The 14756-nt window shown below is 39.8% G+C and overlaps 1 protein-coding gene across 5 annotated transcripts; it reads right to left on the minus strand.

The window, feature by feature from the left end:
* Window positions 1–280: 280 nt before the first annotated feature.
* Window positions 281–14517, minus strand: tubd1 (tubulin, delta 1). Of its 5 annotated transcripts, none has more exons than XM_048982400.1 (9): window positions 14359–14517; window positions 13876–14062; window positions 11072–11219; window positions 10268–10484; window positions 5420–5600; window positions 5161–5325; window positions 3462–3599; window positions 3129–3312; window positions 281–2576 (listed from the first exon to the last, which is right to left on the minus strand). In XM_048982400.1, the coding sequence occupies exons 2-9, from the start codon at window positions 14045–14047 to the stop codon at window positions 2474–2476; spliced, it is 1308 nt and encodes a 435-aa protein (XP_048838357.1). In that variant the 5' UTR covers window positions 14048–14062; window positions 14359–14517; the 3' UTR covers window positions 281–2473. The 5 variants fall into 5 exon arrangements, with proteins under 5 accessions (XP_048838357.1, XP_048838356.1, XP_048838358.1 ...); XM_048982399.1 differs by having other exon boundaries at window positions 5420–5651; XM_048982401.1 differs by lacking the exons at window positions 13876–14062; window positions 14359–14517 and adding exons at window positions 11316–11482; window positions 11585–13849 and having other exon boundaries at window positions 5420–5651.
* Window positions 14518–14756: the final 239 nt, after the last annotated feature.

Consider the following 14756-nt stretch of genomic DNA (forward strand, 5'->3'; position numbering starts at 1 on the left):
GCTTCACCAGAAGAAAATTAACATTTAGGAATGGCCCAGCCAGAGCCCAGGCCTAAATCCAATGGGGAATCTGTGGGGTTTCCTGAAGAGAGCTGTGCACAGGTTGCCCTCACAATCTGACAGAATGGGGCGCTTTTGAAAGTAAGAGCAGGCAAATATTGCCAAGACAAGAAGTGGCATATTAACAGACTCCTACCCAAAATAAATGAATTCTGTAATTAAATCAAAAGGTACTTCAACAAGGTATTAGTTTAAAGAAGTGCACACTTGTGAAACCAGCTTATTGTATGTTTTTATTTATACTTTATACCCTAACAGATTTATTACATTTTCAATTGAATTGTACAGGTCATAGGTTACATTAACAGTGGGAAAAGTTCTGAAATGATCTAACGTGGTCTAATTTTTTTTTACATCACAATAACCGGGCGTTTTAACAGGGGTGTGTACACTTTATTTATTCACTGTATGCAGGTAAGAGCACATTTGGGGGTGACAGCTCAGGGTCAGCCAGTGTGCAGCACCGGGGGAGCTGTGATTTAAGGGCTGTGGGCCCAGACACATGTGATTGCTCTGCCAAGGCTTAGACTGGCGATATTCCGATCACAGGCACAAAGGCTTAGCCTGCTGAGCCTGTCACATTAGCTGCTACGTGGTGCTGCTTCCTTTTCAGGGAAATTTGTTTCTAAAAGAAATCAGGTGTAGAGCCTCAGCCATACATTTGTTTTTATGAAGCAGTAATAAGATCCATCAAATACTTTCTGACATCATATTCACAAGGTCAAATGTCTGCAATCGCCCCTGACTTTGCGGCCACTAAGTGGCGTTGATTCAGTTTTGGGGAGATCTGTCTCATAGTTTGATTAGTTCCAGTTGTATACGCATACAATATGTCTGCAAAATTTGAAAAAGATCCTTCAAATAATTTTTGAGTTACCAGACTAACGGCATCAAATGTCAAAACCACCCTTCTCTTTGTATTCACTATGCGGCGCTGCTTCAATTTTGTCGCACTGCCTCATCTGGCCCAAAATGTAATCATTTCCAGCTCATCATCTGGTCATCAGATCAGTCCCAAAACCATATGTATTCCCCATCTAGGGAATACAATTATGCATGGTTAGAAATCTGTGGGTATGAGGCTGTATGGCTTTTTTACTTGGAACTAACTGACATCAGCCTTTCCAAGAGAGCAACTTCTGAGGATAATGTCGTAACCAATAACATAATTTAAAAATTTGGTGGAGACTCACAATCCACAATGTTCACATTGTCTGCTTAGATACTGAACTCATGTAAAGACACAAGACCGTTGACACCTATTATCATCCCAGTACAGATGCAGTTTTCAAAATATCAGGAACCCCACTGGAGCCCAGGACAGGGATTGAGTACTATTTTTTTATTAATGGTACTTTCTTCCGTTTTAGATTTGTTATTGTCAAATTACATTTCATTTCATGCAGTTTTTGACACTACCATTACATACACCACTACTGCATAGCTTTCAATTGTTTCAATTTGGAAAGATATTTTTATTTTAAAGCATTTGTAAATATACGACCACTATTTAAATTGTACTTTTCTATTTCATGTTGGAATTGGTATTTCATATTTTTATTTCACTTTTAATTTAAGCTTTAGGAACCATCCATCCATCCATTTTCCAATCGATTGCCCTCCTGGGTCGCGGGGGGTCTGGAGCTATGGGCACGAGGCAGGGAACAATCCAGGACAGGCGGCCAGCCCATCGCAGGGCACACTCACACATGCACTCCTACGGACAATTTAGTAACTCCAATCAGCCTCAGCATGTCTTTGGACTGTGGGGGGAAACCGGAATACCCGGTGGAAACCCCCCGATGACATGAGGAGAACATGCAAACTCCACACACATGTGACCCAGGTGGAGACTCAAACCTGGGTTCCAGAAGTGTGAGGGAACAGTGCTAACTACTATACCACCATGGTTTTAAGAACCATTTACATTTAATAGCATTTCTGGCATTGTACAGTTAACAGTTAAAAGGCTATCTTTCAAAAATCCAACACACTGTTAATGAACACACAACCAAGTGCTATTCTTTTATCTGAAAATACAAAATAATCACATAATCACATGTGGTCAAGAGAAAACAATCATGAAACTCAGATTTAAGTACACCTCACAGACAAAGTACTACTTTAATTTAAAGCAGTCCACCTTCTATAACATCTGTCCTATGCAGAGTCGCTGGGGTCTGGACAGTGAGTGCAGTGGGAATTACCGAAAATGAGGTGCCAACCCATCGCAGGGCATGCACCCACAAATTCAAACCTATGGGGAATTTGGTAAGGACACTCTAATATCTAGAAATTATCAGGGGTCTCTCTGTCTCCCTCGGCTAGGTTACCCCAAACATCACTACCAGTTTGACCAGTATCAAGTATGGTTGCCTCAGACACAGAAACTTGAAGATGGAATGATTTGTGACTACAGGCATGTGTAGCTAGAGATGACCTGCTCCAGGGCTGTGAAGCTGTCCAGAAAGTCCTCCTCTGAGATTCCATACTTAGTGTATTGATGAATATAGGCTCTGTGGGACCAGAGGTAAACAGCTTACATTCTGCACCATCATGTCACTCGCCGTTAATTAGCAAACAAGCTATTTACAAGCAGCAAACCCAGCGGGAGCTAAACTTTATATACTTTATATACTTATCTGTAGGACAAAAAGATGTAGTTTGGACAAGGGTATCTTCCAAATACAGTAAAGACAGCCTTTCTCTTTTGTTCAATTACTCCAGTTGACATTTATTACTTCGTGTGTACACAGTGATTATAAGTGTCTCATACAATTTAATTCAATTCAATTCAATTTTACTTATATAGCGCTTTTAACAACAGTCATTGTCACAAAGCACTTTACATTTAACCGGCCACAACCCCACCAAGTAAGCCTGAGGCGACAGTGACAATGATAAACTCCCTCTAGCAGGAAGAAACCTTGAGAGAAACCTAGACTCAGAAGGGGACCCAATCCTCCTCTGGGCGACCGGGGAGCATGAAACTGCATTTATACTTACAATGTTGTGTTAAATCATATATGCAGCTCAGTTGTAATACATCACCAAAAAAACATCCTTACCTGGAGGCAAACATGTTCCATGCTTTTCCCACCATTTTGTTCAAGGGTTGCAGGAGAGACTGACTGTTGCTGATCAGAGTGGCAGACTTCTCATATCCATTAAAAGGCATGAGGGAACTCCATGTTCTAAAAGCAGCCTCTGGTGGTAGCCAGGAGGAATACAGGCCGGGGTGCAGAAAGGCCCCTGAGCCAAAGACATAGCATAAATTATGCTGATTGCGGTCTCAGAAAGAGCAATGCATAAAGTTATATTAATATTGGCAAAAAACACTAAATACAGGTTTGGTGTTTCATCAGGGCATAAAGATCCTCACTGGGTGAAAGCTTTCTTACCTGAGTCAGCACAGGACACATCCTTCCCTCGCAATATCAGCAGATTAGCAAGAGAAGTGTTAAACTGCAGTTGCTTGATTTCTCCTGTTCGTTCTGCTCCCTGTCTCACAGGGGGAACACACACCTGCCAATCAATTCCTATGAAGTAAAACAAAAATTTGGGAAACATAACAGTGGGCAACTAGGAAGAGGGGATGTTAGAAAGCAGGAACTTCGCCTGATTGTACATCCTAGGTGGTAGTTCCTCAAATTTTTTCAGTTCCAACTCCAGAGTTGGTATATTTTTTGCTCAACCAAGAAGTACTAGGTGGGGCTTATAGAGATAAACTTTGCTGACTGGTTGGTCAAAAGCACCAGTGCTAACAAAGAGACAGAAGTAGTAGAGCAAAAATTTTGCTGACAGAATTATTGTTGTATTTCCATTACATTAAATGCATTGATAAATACCTATTTTGCTTGTTACATATTACAGTATTGGAAAATTTGATTAATAACCAACAGTACATTTGTCTAATATTGCTGCTGCTGGAGGTGAAAGTTGCAAGCACTTATTAGCAGAATAACATTATATCGTTTCTTATTTTGTAGAATACTAATCACTCTGTTGGCCAGATTTATTTATTTATTATAAATATGTCATGGGCAGCATAAATAAATATAAATGTGTTCCAGTTTACCCAAAATGAGACAAAATTTGTTCCATATTTTCAGATTGCACAATTGATCCCCCAAATAACTAAGAAAATGACATATTCACCTTCCATTGCTTTGGGGTGGCAGTGTAGAATCATATGAAATTAATGTGTAACATTTAACCTACAAGCTTTCTGTGTCTCCCGAGCTTATTTAACATAAAGGTCATAGTTCCTATTGTGTAAAAAAAAAATCCTGCTTGAGACAGCCCAGGAACATCTGTAGACAGGCCAAGAAGTACATTTCTAAACTTTGGTGGGAAGTTGCCTATTGTACTCCCCAGTCAACTCAGTCACTTGCTTAATATTTAGCAAAAAAATTTTGACTTATCATCTTAATGAGATTAAGTGTCTGAACTTTTTTTCTATCACTTTGTGGTGCTGCCTCAATTTTGGGGTGATCTGTCTCAAAATGTAATCTGTTCCCATTCCACACCCAAATACTTTCAGTTATCGTTTTACAAACCAAAGCAACAGTGGTGGACCAGAAGAAAAACCACGTATTCCCGGGTATTACAACATATGTAAGTCCGGGGAATACAAGAACATTTTAAGCCATGAACCACCTAACTGGTTGGGAAAGAATGTACAGATTGGCATATGAGTGAACTATACAATACATGAATGTGTAATGACTCTGTCATTACCAGCAACCGCTTCAAGACTCAAAATCTTTCACAGAAAAAAATAACATTTTCCAACCTACTAATAGCCTACTTGATAGTCATGCACTGAAAACGCATGTCACACAAAATATGCTTCACTCAGGTAAAGTCCAATGGTTCCCAGGTGCTTTACAAAAGGAGTAAATTCACGCATAATCATTTACCTAATAAAAAATAATGTCTCAGGAAATAACATTTAATACTTTTTAATACCTTTACATTCTTAGTTTTGGCTAATTTGAGTTCTGGTGGTTCTACCCAATAAACTACTACTTTGCCAAGTATAATAGTAGTATTTTTTTTCTGCAAGATGCAATTGTGGCAATATGAGGTGATCCTTGCCTTCCTCCATTCTGGCGTTAGCAATGAGCATCTGCCGCAGGTGCTTGAGCAGGCCAGGCCAGGTGAAGGAGCTGTAGGCCAAGGAGGAGCTGGACATATGGGGGATGGCACTCAGGCTGAGAAGTTTGTACTCAGCATGACACGCCAAGCTGCTCATGAGATCACCTGAGCACAAGGAACACACATTACTATATCGTGGATATATAAAGTATATGCACCCTGGTGTGCTTGTGACTGAAATAATCAAAGGTATGCTCACCCACTGGGTTTCCGCTGTAATCACTCTGTGATCCTCTCACATCTGCCGGCTGAAGCACACTACCCAGCTGGTGAGCAATGATCTTGTTGATGTCGCTGAAGGAAATGTGCTTAATGTTCATGAGCTGAGCACAGATCTTGTGCACTGAGTCATTCTCGTGGACCAGCATGCCATCAGACAACTGGTACAGATGGGATAGCGTGAGCACAGAGTTATAGTTCTGGACAATCACCTGGGATACAAAAGAATGCAAATATGAATTTCTGGCTCAAAATCAATTGCTGGAATTGCTTTTGCAACGGACACTTCAAGGTGTCATAACTTCTAAAGCGCTACATAATATATTATTTTTTATATAATTTTCATATAAAATGAAATGTTCACATAACTTGAATTGGTTTAGCACCAGATAGCTAGATAAAAACGTTTACATCAGGAAACTTACTGCACTTTCCTATTATTGCACGTTTAAATGCACAGCTAAGTTGAGCTACGGTTCTTTCATATGTCACCACTGATTTGGACTATGGCTAAGTGCCACAAGTAAATAGCAATACTTTGTCCACCCACAAAACAACAAGGAATACTAGTGAACAAGTGACTTTATCTTGCCTGATGGCTGCACTCATATTCTGAATGAATAAATGTGGCTAATCACACTCCTTTTCAGACATGCTAAAACACAGACATACATATTCACAGTTGAGAGCAAAACTTCTGGTTTGAGTGCATAAAAAAACTATTTATCTGGTGACTCTGAAGCAGTTTGCATGATAAATTTAGCAGAATAAAAATATTGCAGTATAAAGAAAATATTATTACAAGCATGCCTTATACACCTTCCACACCTTTTCCAAAAAAAACCCCAACACAATAAATTCTCCTAGAATTTCACCAAGATCCTTACGATACATTTCACCGACTAGCTACGAGACTACCACAGATAGAATTGTAAATATATATAAAATCTATTCAAAAATCACCTCATGTCCCACACTTTTAGAATCAATGACCAATACAATTTTCCTGGAAAATGCAAAAAAAAAATCCATGGAATAAGATTAGATGACAGATGGCTGTGTTCACAAGATGGCAGCTGAAGGCTCATTCTCAGCCACCCTGTCTTGGAGTTCCAATTTTGCTGCCCTCTGTCACTGCAGTTATAGTTTTGCATCTAATAAAATGCACATTTTTAGGTGCATATTTCCATACACATAATGTTTTTATAAACATAATGTGGTAATACGATCCATCAAAGATCAAACTGAGTAAATACAGTAATAAGAACAGACTGAATCTGTTCACAAGGGCAAGCCTCTATTAATCTCATCCTTCTCTTTGCTATCATTATTCGGTGCTGCATCAATGTTGGTGCAATTTGTCTCAAAGATTGAGTAGTTCCAGACTTTCAACCTCACAACATGTCTGCAAAAGTTGAAGATCTGCCAGATAATTTTTGCGTCATCATGTTAATAGAATTAAATATCTGAAACTATACCTTTTTAATCAATACATGTTGGTGCCCTCAATTTTGCGGAGATCTGTTTTAAAAATTAATCAATTCCAGTTTTTCACTCACACAATATGCCGAGGGCTGGGTACTGAACTTCAGTTCCGGTAATGACCAGAATTCTCCGATCCTATTGAGGATCAAAAAAAGTCTTCAGTACCCAGTGTATTTCAGCATCTGTGAGCTAAAAAGCATGCAGCATACTTGTATAAAAATGAAAAGTCGCTGGTGATTGGCTGTGTAACGTAATGTTACACAAACACGTTATAAAGGATAGAATGAAAAACATTTGACCCCGAAAAATTGTGAACTGGTTCACGTGTGTGATGCTGTTTTTGTTCATCGCATACTATAAAAAAAAAAATCAAAGAAATCAAGTATTTTAAGAAATGAAAAGTGTGGCTCTAGACAGTTCCAGACTGCGATCATTTAGTTGCATTTTGTGGCCATTTTTGAGGAACGTGCAACTAAATATTATTGATTTGAAAATGTTCTCATTTAGTGGCTGACCACATCTTCGTGTATCACATGAAACATCCAGAGAGACCAAGAATTGGTGTGTACCTGTATGTGTATGCATGTGTGGAACTTGGTCTGATTGCAGTCCCTAGGAAGCACTACTGTGGAAGTCCTTATAGCGATAAACTTGGTGATTGCTTTACCACAAGCACTGATACTAACATGGAAGTTAAATATGCAGAAAAAAATGGAACAGAGCAGACGGAATATTTTTGTACCTCAATAAAATTGAAAAGGTTTTTGCTTGCGTCTCCATGTATGGTCGGTGCCAACCGGTGAAATGTGCAAGATAACATTACACTATTTTTCATTCTGTGGAAAACAAAAGGTTGATCTGATAACCTGATTTTAAATTATAAACACATCATAGGTTGTATAAGTAAAACAGAAATAAAGGGCTGTGTCCCGTTATGATCGCGATCGATTCCCAAGCCCTAAATATACTATACATTTTGAAAAATCAGTGATGTCAATCGATTAAAAGAACTGATCCAGTAAATTGCAATAATAAGCTGTGATTAATCATACCTTCTTTCTTTTTTACTTTTAATGTTAAGTTCTTCTACCGAACTGAGGCTTTCACTCATTATTTAGGCCCTCATCTGCTATGCTCTATATTCCTTCCACCATATTGCTGAGTAACTGAGAAAGCAAATTTTCATCAATTTTTAAAAATCGAGTAATAGAGTTTCATCAAGTAATCGTGACAGCTCAAATACACAGTGGGGTCCAAAAGCCTGACACCATAACAAAAATACTTTAATGTAAAACTGGAAATAATCAGAACCATGAACAAACAAGTTATGACATGAAGCAGAATGAAAACATATTTTAAATTCTGCACTATTTCTAGGTTGGCAATCAAATTTAAGCAAATTTGTAGGACTGACCAAGTTAACTCCTTTAAACAAATGGTCAAAATCACCTTGATTTTGATCCCTTTCATTAAAACACACATTCAGGTGACATTTAGGTAGATTTAATGTACACGTCAGAGGCTTGTTCAAATAAATCATTCTTGTAGGCATTGTTTACCCATTATAAACACGAGTGTGTCTTAAATTTTCTGCAGACCACTGCTTATTAAGTAGCACTGTGAGAGTGCGAAACATGACATTAAAACTCTGTGAAATTTTTATTCTAGGGAAAGAGTGCTTTTCTCAGCACCAAATCAGACTGAAGGTTTCTTGAGCTATGAATAGTAAAGTGTACAGCAGTACACTTTGAAATGAGTGCTAATTAAACTACTTTTGTAAACCAAAAACCATTTCATTTTATTAATACATAAGTCATCAGTGATGCTGACATGACATGATTTTTTTTCATTTTGAGTTTCAAAATAGTATTTCCCAATTGTTCTAGCACAACACCGCAATCCTTTATGTTTAAGTCTGAGGGCGAAGATGTGGGTTTATCTCTAACAGCTACTGTACAGTCACACTGGCCCTGAGCGCAGCAAGTCTTTCTCTCTATATTCGGGTCAGTTTTTTGAGCGGGGTGACGGAATTTGTCATATTACAGCAGCAATCTATTGCCATTCAACACACTTTTTAAGATTATGCAATGATAATACAGCTCAAAGTATGAAATGCAGTTTGGTATGTAATCTGAAAGTGATAAATAGTGCAAAAGTGCTAAAAACAGCTGTAATATATACATATATAATAAATAAAACGTAGAAAATGTACTTCTAAACATTTTCTTCTTTGAGATAAATGTGATTAGACCCAGAAATATAACATTTTATTGCGGTCCTACCACATTTTAAAATTCTTCTTTTTGGACTTTTATTTACAGCTGCTATCATCTGCCTTTGCAACCAGAAAAGCTCTATTTGCTTATTATGAGCATCCAGTTCATTGGCTTTGATTATTTATGGTTATTAATGGGTGGCTACTGGGCAGGATCTTGGGCTCAAGTCAATGAAAAAGGGAAAGTACCAAAAGTACCACACCAAAAGTATGGTACTTGGTATGGTGGAAAAGCTCCCCTACATATATATGTTGACAATATGCCAATAAGCATCTGTTAAGTTTTGTAGTACACACGTCTACAGATGCATTGTCTTTGGTTTACATCTGTTCTTAACTGCTTTTGTGTTTGCATATTCAATAACAAATTTCAAAACTATTTGTTTTGCCTGCTGAATATATACACATAGCCATGTAAAAAAATTAAGAGACCACAGGACATTTTTTTCTTTCACTTCTGGGTGTGTGTCTGTGAATAATATATATTTATTTGCAAAGCGCAGCTTGGTTCTTCTGTTTCTAATTAATGAAGGGCTTCTTCCTTGGTTTACAGGACTTCAGTAGTGCATCTAGGAGCCTGATACCAACTGTCCTAGCAGTGCACGTCACACCTCCACTTGATGTTTCCTATTCCTTTTGAAGGTCACTTGATGTCATCCTACAATTAATGAGAGAGTGTCTAATAAATTAATGGTCATTTCTGGCATTATAATGTTGCTTCCACCCTCTAGCTTGCTGGGTTCTGGTCATTCCCAGTGTCTCCTGCTTCACCTTATTCTTATGTACTGCTGTCAGAAATTTTCAACCTGGAAGCAACCTGTTGCTAAGCATAGCCTTCTGCCAGCAGAACCACCATTTAACCAGGATTTAAAAAAGCGGATTTGTTGAAAAATATAGAGTTGTCTCTTAATTTTTTCTGCGGCTGTACACACACACACACACACACACACACACGTATATACAAATTATTTTTAATTCAGTCTGGAGTTCCTATTTCTCTAATGCCACTTTATGAGTATTGCATGTTTTTATACTGAATGGGCCTTCTAATAGCCTATTGCTCCTTACCTCACCAGTACTATACGGCCAGGTCAGGTGATTGAGGATAAAGGAATGTGGGTACATGTCTCGGAGACATTGGGTGATATAAGTGCCCATGCCAGAGCCAGTTCCTCCAGCTACGCTCATCATGGTCAGAATGCCTGCCAACCTGTCACAGCGCTCCACCTCTCTCCGGACCAGCTCAACCACAGCCTCCTCATGCTGGGGCCCATGAACACAGAACCTGGAAGAAACGGTGCCAATGCGCAATATAAAATACAATGCCAATCTTTACTGCTCTTTTATGGTGGAAATGTACACACTTCAAAGTTCTTAAGACTGGCTACAGAAGAAAATATTTAACTGGCCAACAGTTGTAGGATGATGACCACAGCAGGTCAGTAGACTACAGAACACCATCGGAAACAGTACATGTGATACGTTCCTACGTAACTGAAGTACCTGTTGATTTAAAATATAAATAACGAAGCCAAGGTGTCACTGTAGCTGGTTTGATTATGGCCTCATACCTTGACGGCTGTGGCTATTATGCCCATTACCAGCTGTGTGTGCTCTGAATTTGCATGTTCTTACCATGTTTATGTGGATTTCTAGGAACTCAGGGTTCTTCCCGCAGTCTAAAAACACGCCTTTAGGTGAAATGGTGTCTCTAAATTGCCCTATGTAATTTAGCGAGTTTGGCATCCAGTCTTGAGTGCCCCATCTAAGATCCTGTGCTTCCTGAAATCAACTCCAGGCTCAACACAATCCTTTCCTTGATAACAGGTATGGATGATCAATGGATGAATAACTACCAGATGACATCCTTACCCTTTGGCCCAGTTGTTTCCCGATCCTTGTTTTTCACAGAAGTAAGACCCATCACCATACTTCCACATGTCAGATTTGGCTGCTGTTGCAATGGCATGATTAATAACTTTGGGTTCCATGTCAATAAGGACTGCCCGTGCAGCAAGTTCTGTGTCAAAAAATAAAACACACATTAATTGTGTGACTGAGTATGAACCAGCGGAATGAAAGAATCAGTTTATACACACTCATTAACATATATCACCTAGATTGCCAGTCAGACCTGCGGTGTCCATGTGGCTTTAATTCATCCAAGTCCTCTTTGCTCATATGACACTGCACCTGAATTCCACCTTTCATTTTGCTAGGCGTGAATCCACATAATAGCTCCATGTTGCCATTTTGGACTCCAGCCATGTTACATGGATGGCCCTGCAAGTGTTCACCAGGAAACACTACCCTCAGACTTAGCTGGAGGGGTGAGTCAATGTAATTCTCTTCTGAGCAGGGCACACATTTAGGGTGAGTGCTGACCTCCAGTTATGGTGTGTCTTGTCCTCAGTCCTGTTAATGACTTGCATGGACAAGGTATTACATGGATGGAAGAGCATCTCCTATGGAAGGCTAAAGGTGACACCGTTGTTAAATAGGTGGTGTAAAGATATCCTCAGCCCATGGGACAAGACGAGATGAGACAAGATATTGGGTTCACAAGAACGAGACGAGACTATAGTTTAACAATATTTTAAGGAAAACTTCAAACAAGAAATACACTGCTCAAAAAAATTTAAGGAACACTTTTTAATCAGAGTATAGCATCAAATCTATTAAACTTCATTTAACTTAAATATTTATCTGGTCAGTTAAGTAGTGGAGGGGGTTGTTCATCAGTTTCAGCTGCTTTGGTGTTAATGAAATTATCAACAGGTGAACTAGAGGGGCAACAATGAGACGACCCCCAAAACAGGAATGGTTTAACAGGTGGAGGTCACTGGCATTTTTCCCTCCTCATCTTTTCTGACGGTTTTTTCATTAGTTTTGCATTTGGCAAACGGTCAGTGTCACTACTGGTAGCATGAGGCAATACCTGGACCCTGCAGAGGTTGGACAGGTAGTCCAATTCTTCCAGGATGGCGCATCAATACGTGCCATTGCCAGAAGGTTTGCTGTGTCTCTCAGCAGTCTCAAGGGCATGGAGGAGATTCCAGGAGATAGGCAGTTACTCTAGGAGAGCTGGACAGGACTGTAGAAGGTCCTTAACCCATCAGCAGGACCAGTATCTGCTCCTTTATACAAGGAGGAACAGGATGAACACTGCTGGAGCCCTACAAAATGACCTCCAGCAGGCCACTGGTGTGAATGTTTCTGATTGTTTGGTCAGAGACAGACTTCATGAGGGTGGCTTGAGGGCAAAACGTCTTCTAGTGGGCCCTGTGCTCACTGCCAAGCACCATGGAGCTCGACTGGCATTTGCCATAGAATACCAGAATTTGCAGGTCTGCCACTGGCACCCTGTGCTTTTCACAGATGAGAGCAGGTTCACCCTGGGTACATGTGACAGACGTGAAAGGGTCTGGAGAAGCCATGGAGAATGTTATGCTGCCTGCAGCATTGTTCAGCATGACCAGTTTAATGGTGGGTCAGTGATGGTCTGGGGAGGCATATCCATGGAGGGACGCACAGACCTCTACAGGCTAGACAACGGCACCTTAACTGCCATTAGGTATCAGGATGAAATCCTTAGACCCATTGCCAGACCCTATGCTGGTGCAGTGGGTCCTGGGTTCCTCCTGGTGCACGATAATGCCCGGCCTCATGTGGCAAGAGCATGTAGGCAGTTCCTGGAGGATGAAGGAATTGATACCACTGACTACCCCCCACACTTGCCTGACCTAAATCCAATAGAATACCTCTGGGACATTATGTTTCGTCCATCAGATGCCACCAGGTTGCACCTCAAATTGTCCAGAAGCTCAGTGATGCCCTGGTCCAGATCTGATAAATGACCCCAAAAAGGCACCCTGGAATAGTCTTTAGTATCAGTACTGAAGCACACAGAACATTCTCTTGAGACAGTAAAGCAACTTTTCATTTGGCTGTTGTCACTGCTCATCCCATTTTGAATGACATACACACATATTGGTGCCTGCATGTGTTTTACAAAACAAATACAAATAAACTGGTGATACTACAATCGGCGGAGACAGGTTTGTGCACCCAATCTGCAAAAATCACATGATTCAACTTGTTAATTTTGTATTTTATTTTTAGCTTCTCCCTAGTTCTGATTAATGCAATATTTTGAAGGATTCCTGCAGTGTTATACTTATAAAAAAAACACCACTTGCTCTCAAGCAGCAGTCAAGCAGTTGTTGCATGGAAGGAATAATCAATTCTCAAGCAATCGATGTCAACCAATCAGGTGTTCCGGCGCCTATTAAGGTCGCAATTAAGAAGCTCTCCCTTAAGCAATCTCTTGCTACTTCAGTTTCTTACGATGCCACCTACTCAGCTGCCAAGGAAGCCATTCTGGGCATGTCCCACTTACAGACATAGGATATTCTGGAGAGACAACACCTCCCACTTGGCTTAGAAATGTTTGGGGTTTTATCAGAATGAGGTAGTTTATGGCGTCTGTAAGGGAGATGGGGTCAGATGTGTTTCGCATGCTGCCACTATATAACCCTTCCCGGATAAAAAGGTATTAAAAAGATTAAAACATTTCGCATGGATTGATTGGATAGTTGTCCATAATTTTATTATTCATTTTCTTTTTAACAAATCCTTGCCTGTTACCACAAAAAATAAAAAAATAAAAAAAATACCTCCGGTCTGTTCCTCCCGGAAGAATCGGTCCAGGGCGCAAGCATAATAGGTCTTCCCCTGAACTCCAGGGCAGTTCTTCTGAGCATTAAAGGCATCGTTGCTTACGACGTTCAGCAGCTCCTGGCCAACCTGGTTTCCACACTGCCCGAGATTTAATGTCACAAGAGACATCTCCACAGCTGAATTCTATGAATATAAGAGAAAGGTTCCCTTTTCATATAAAAATTACGCTATCATTTCCATTAAGTAAGGTACAACAGTTGTAAACCTGTCCCGATTATTATTGCTCCAGATTTTCGAAACGAATAATTAACAAAAAATATTATGACGTTGAAATTAATGTTATTTAAATAAAAAATGTATGGCGTCATGAAGCATTATTATCCAACAGGTTTAACTCAAAAACCTTGTTTAGCTGCTAGCTGTTCAGTAATACAACAGAATTTTAAGATGAAGTTTATGAAGATGAATATCGACTTTACCGCTGAAAACTAAATTGAACTGGTCTGTTTTCATGTATTCGATGTGTTTTCATACGGTCACGACACTTGCTATAATACACTGAGGATAAATAATAGCCATTAGCACGTAACTACTTTTGAAATGTCTAAAACAAAACGCGCTTCAAGGATACCCTTACTGCGCATGCTCATATGTAAAGGTGCGCAGGCGAACATGGAAATCGCCAGACCCGCATGCGCACTGTACATGAACCGGAACCAGAAAACGACAGGCGGCACAGATCATACGGCATGCAGATCCGCATGCGCACTACACATGAACCGGAACCAGAAAACAAGAGGCAGCACAGATCATACGGCGTGCTTCCGCACTCGAAAACACAACGTATTCTCATTGTTTTTTACTTCTTTATTGCAAT

This window comes from Brienomyrus brachyistius, chromosome 17, assembly GCF_023856365.1.
Source record: "Brienomyrus brachyistius isolate T26 chromosome 17, BBRACH_0.4, whole genome shotgun sequence".
NCBI classification, from domain to species: domain Eukaryota; kingdom Metazoa; phylum Chordata; class Actinopteri; order Osteoglossiformes; family Mormyridae; genus Brienomyrus; species Brienomyrus brachyistius.

Coding starts and splice junctions, on each gene's coding strand:
- tubd1 (XM_048982399.1), bottom strand. CDS start 14,047: ATGTCTCTTGTGACATTAAATCTCGGGCAGTGTGGAAACCAGGTTGGC. Junction 10,485..11,071: donor GGAAACAACTGGGCCAAAGG/GTAAGGATGTCA, acceptor CGTTTCTTCCAG/GTTCTGTGTTCATGGGCCCC. Junction 3,600..5,160: donor TAACGCCAGAATGGAGGAAG/GCAAGGATCACC, acceptor TTTACTTCATAG/GAATTGATTGGCAGGTGTGT.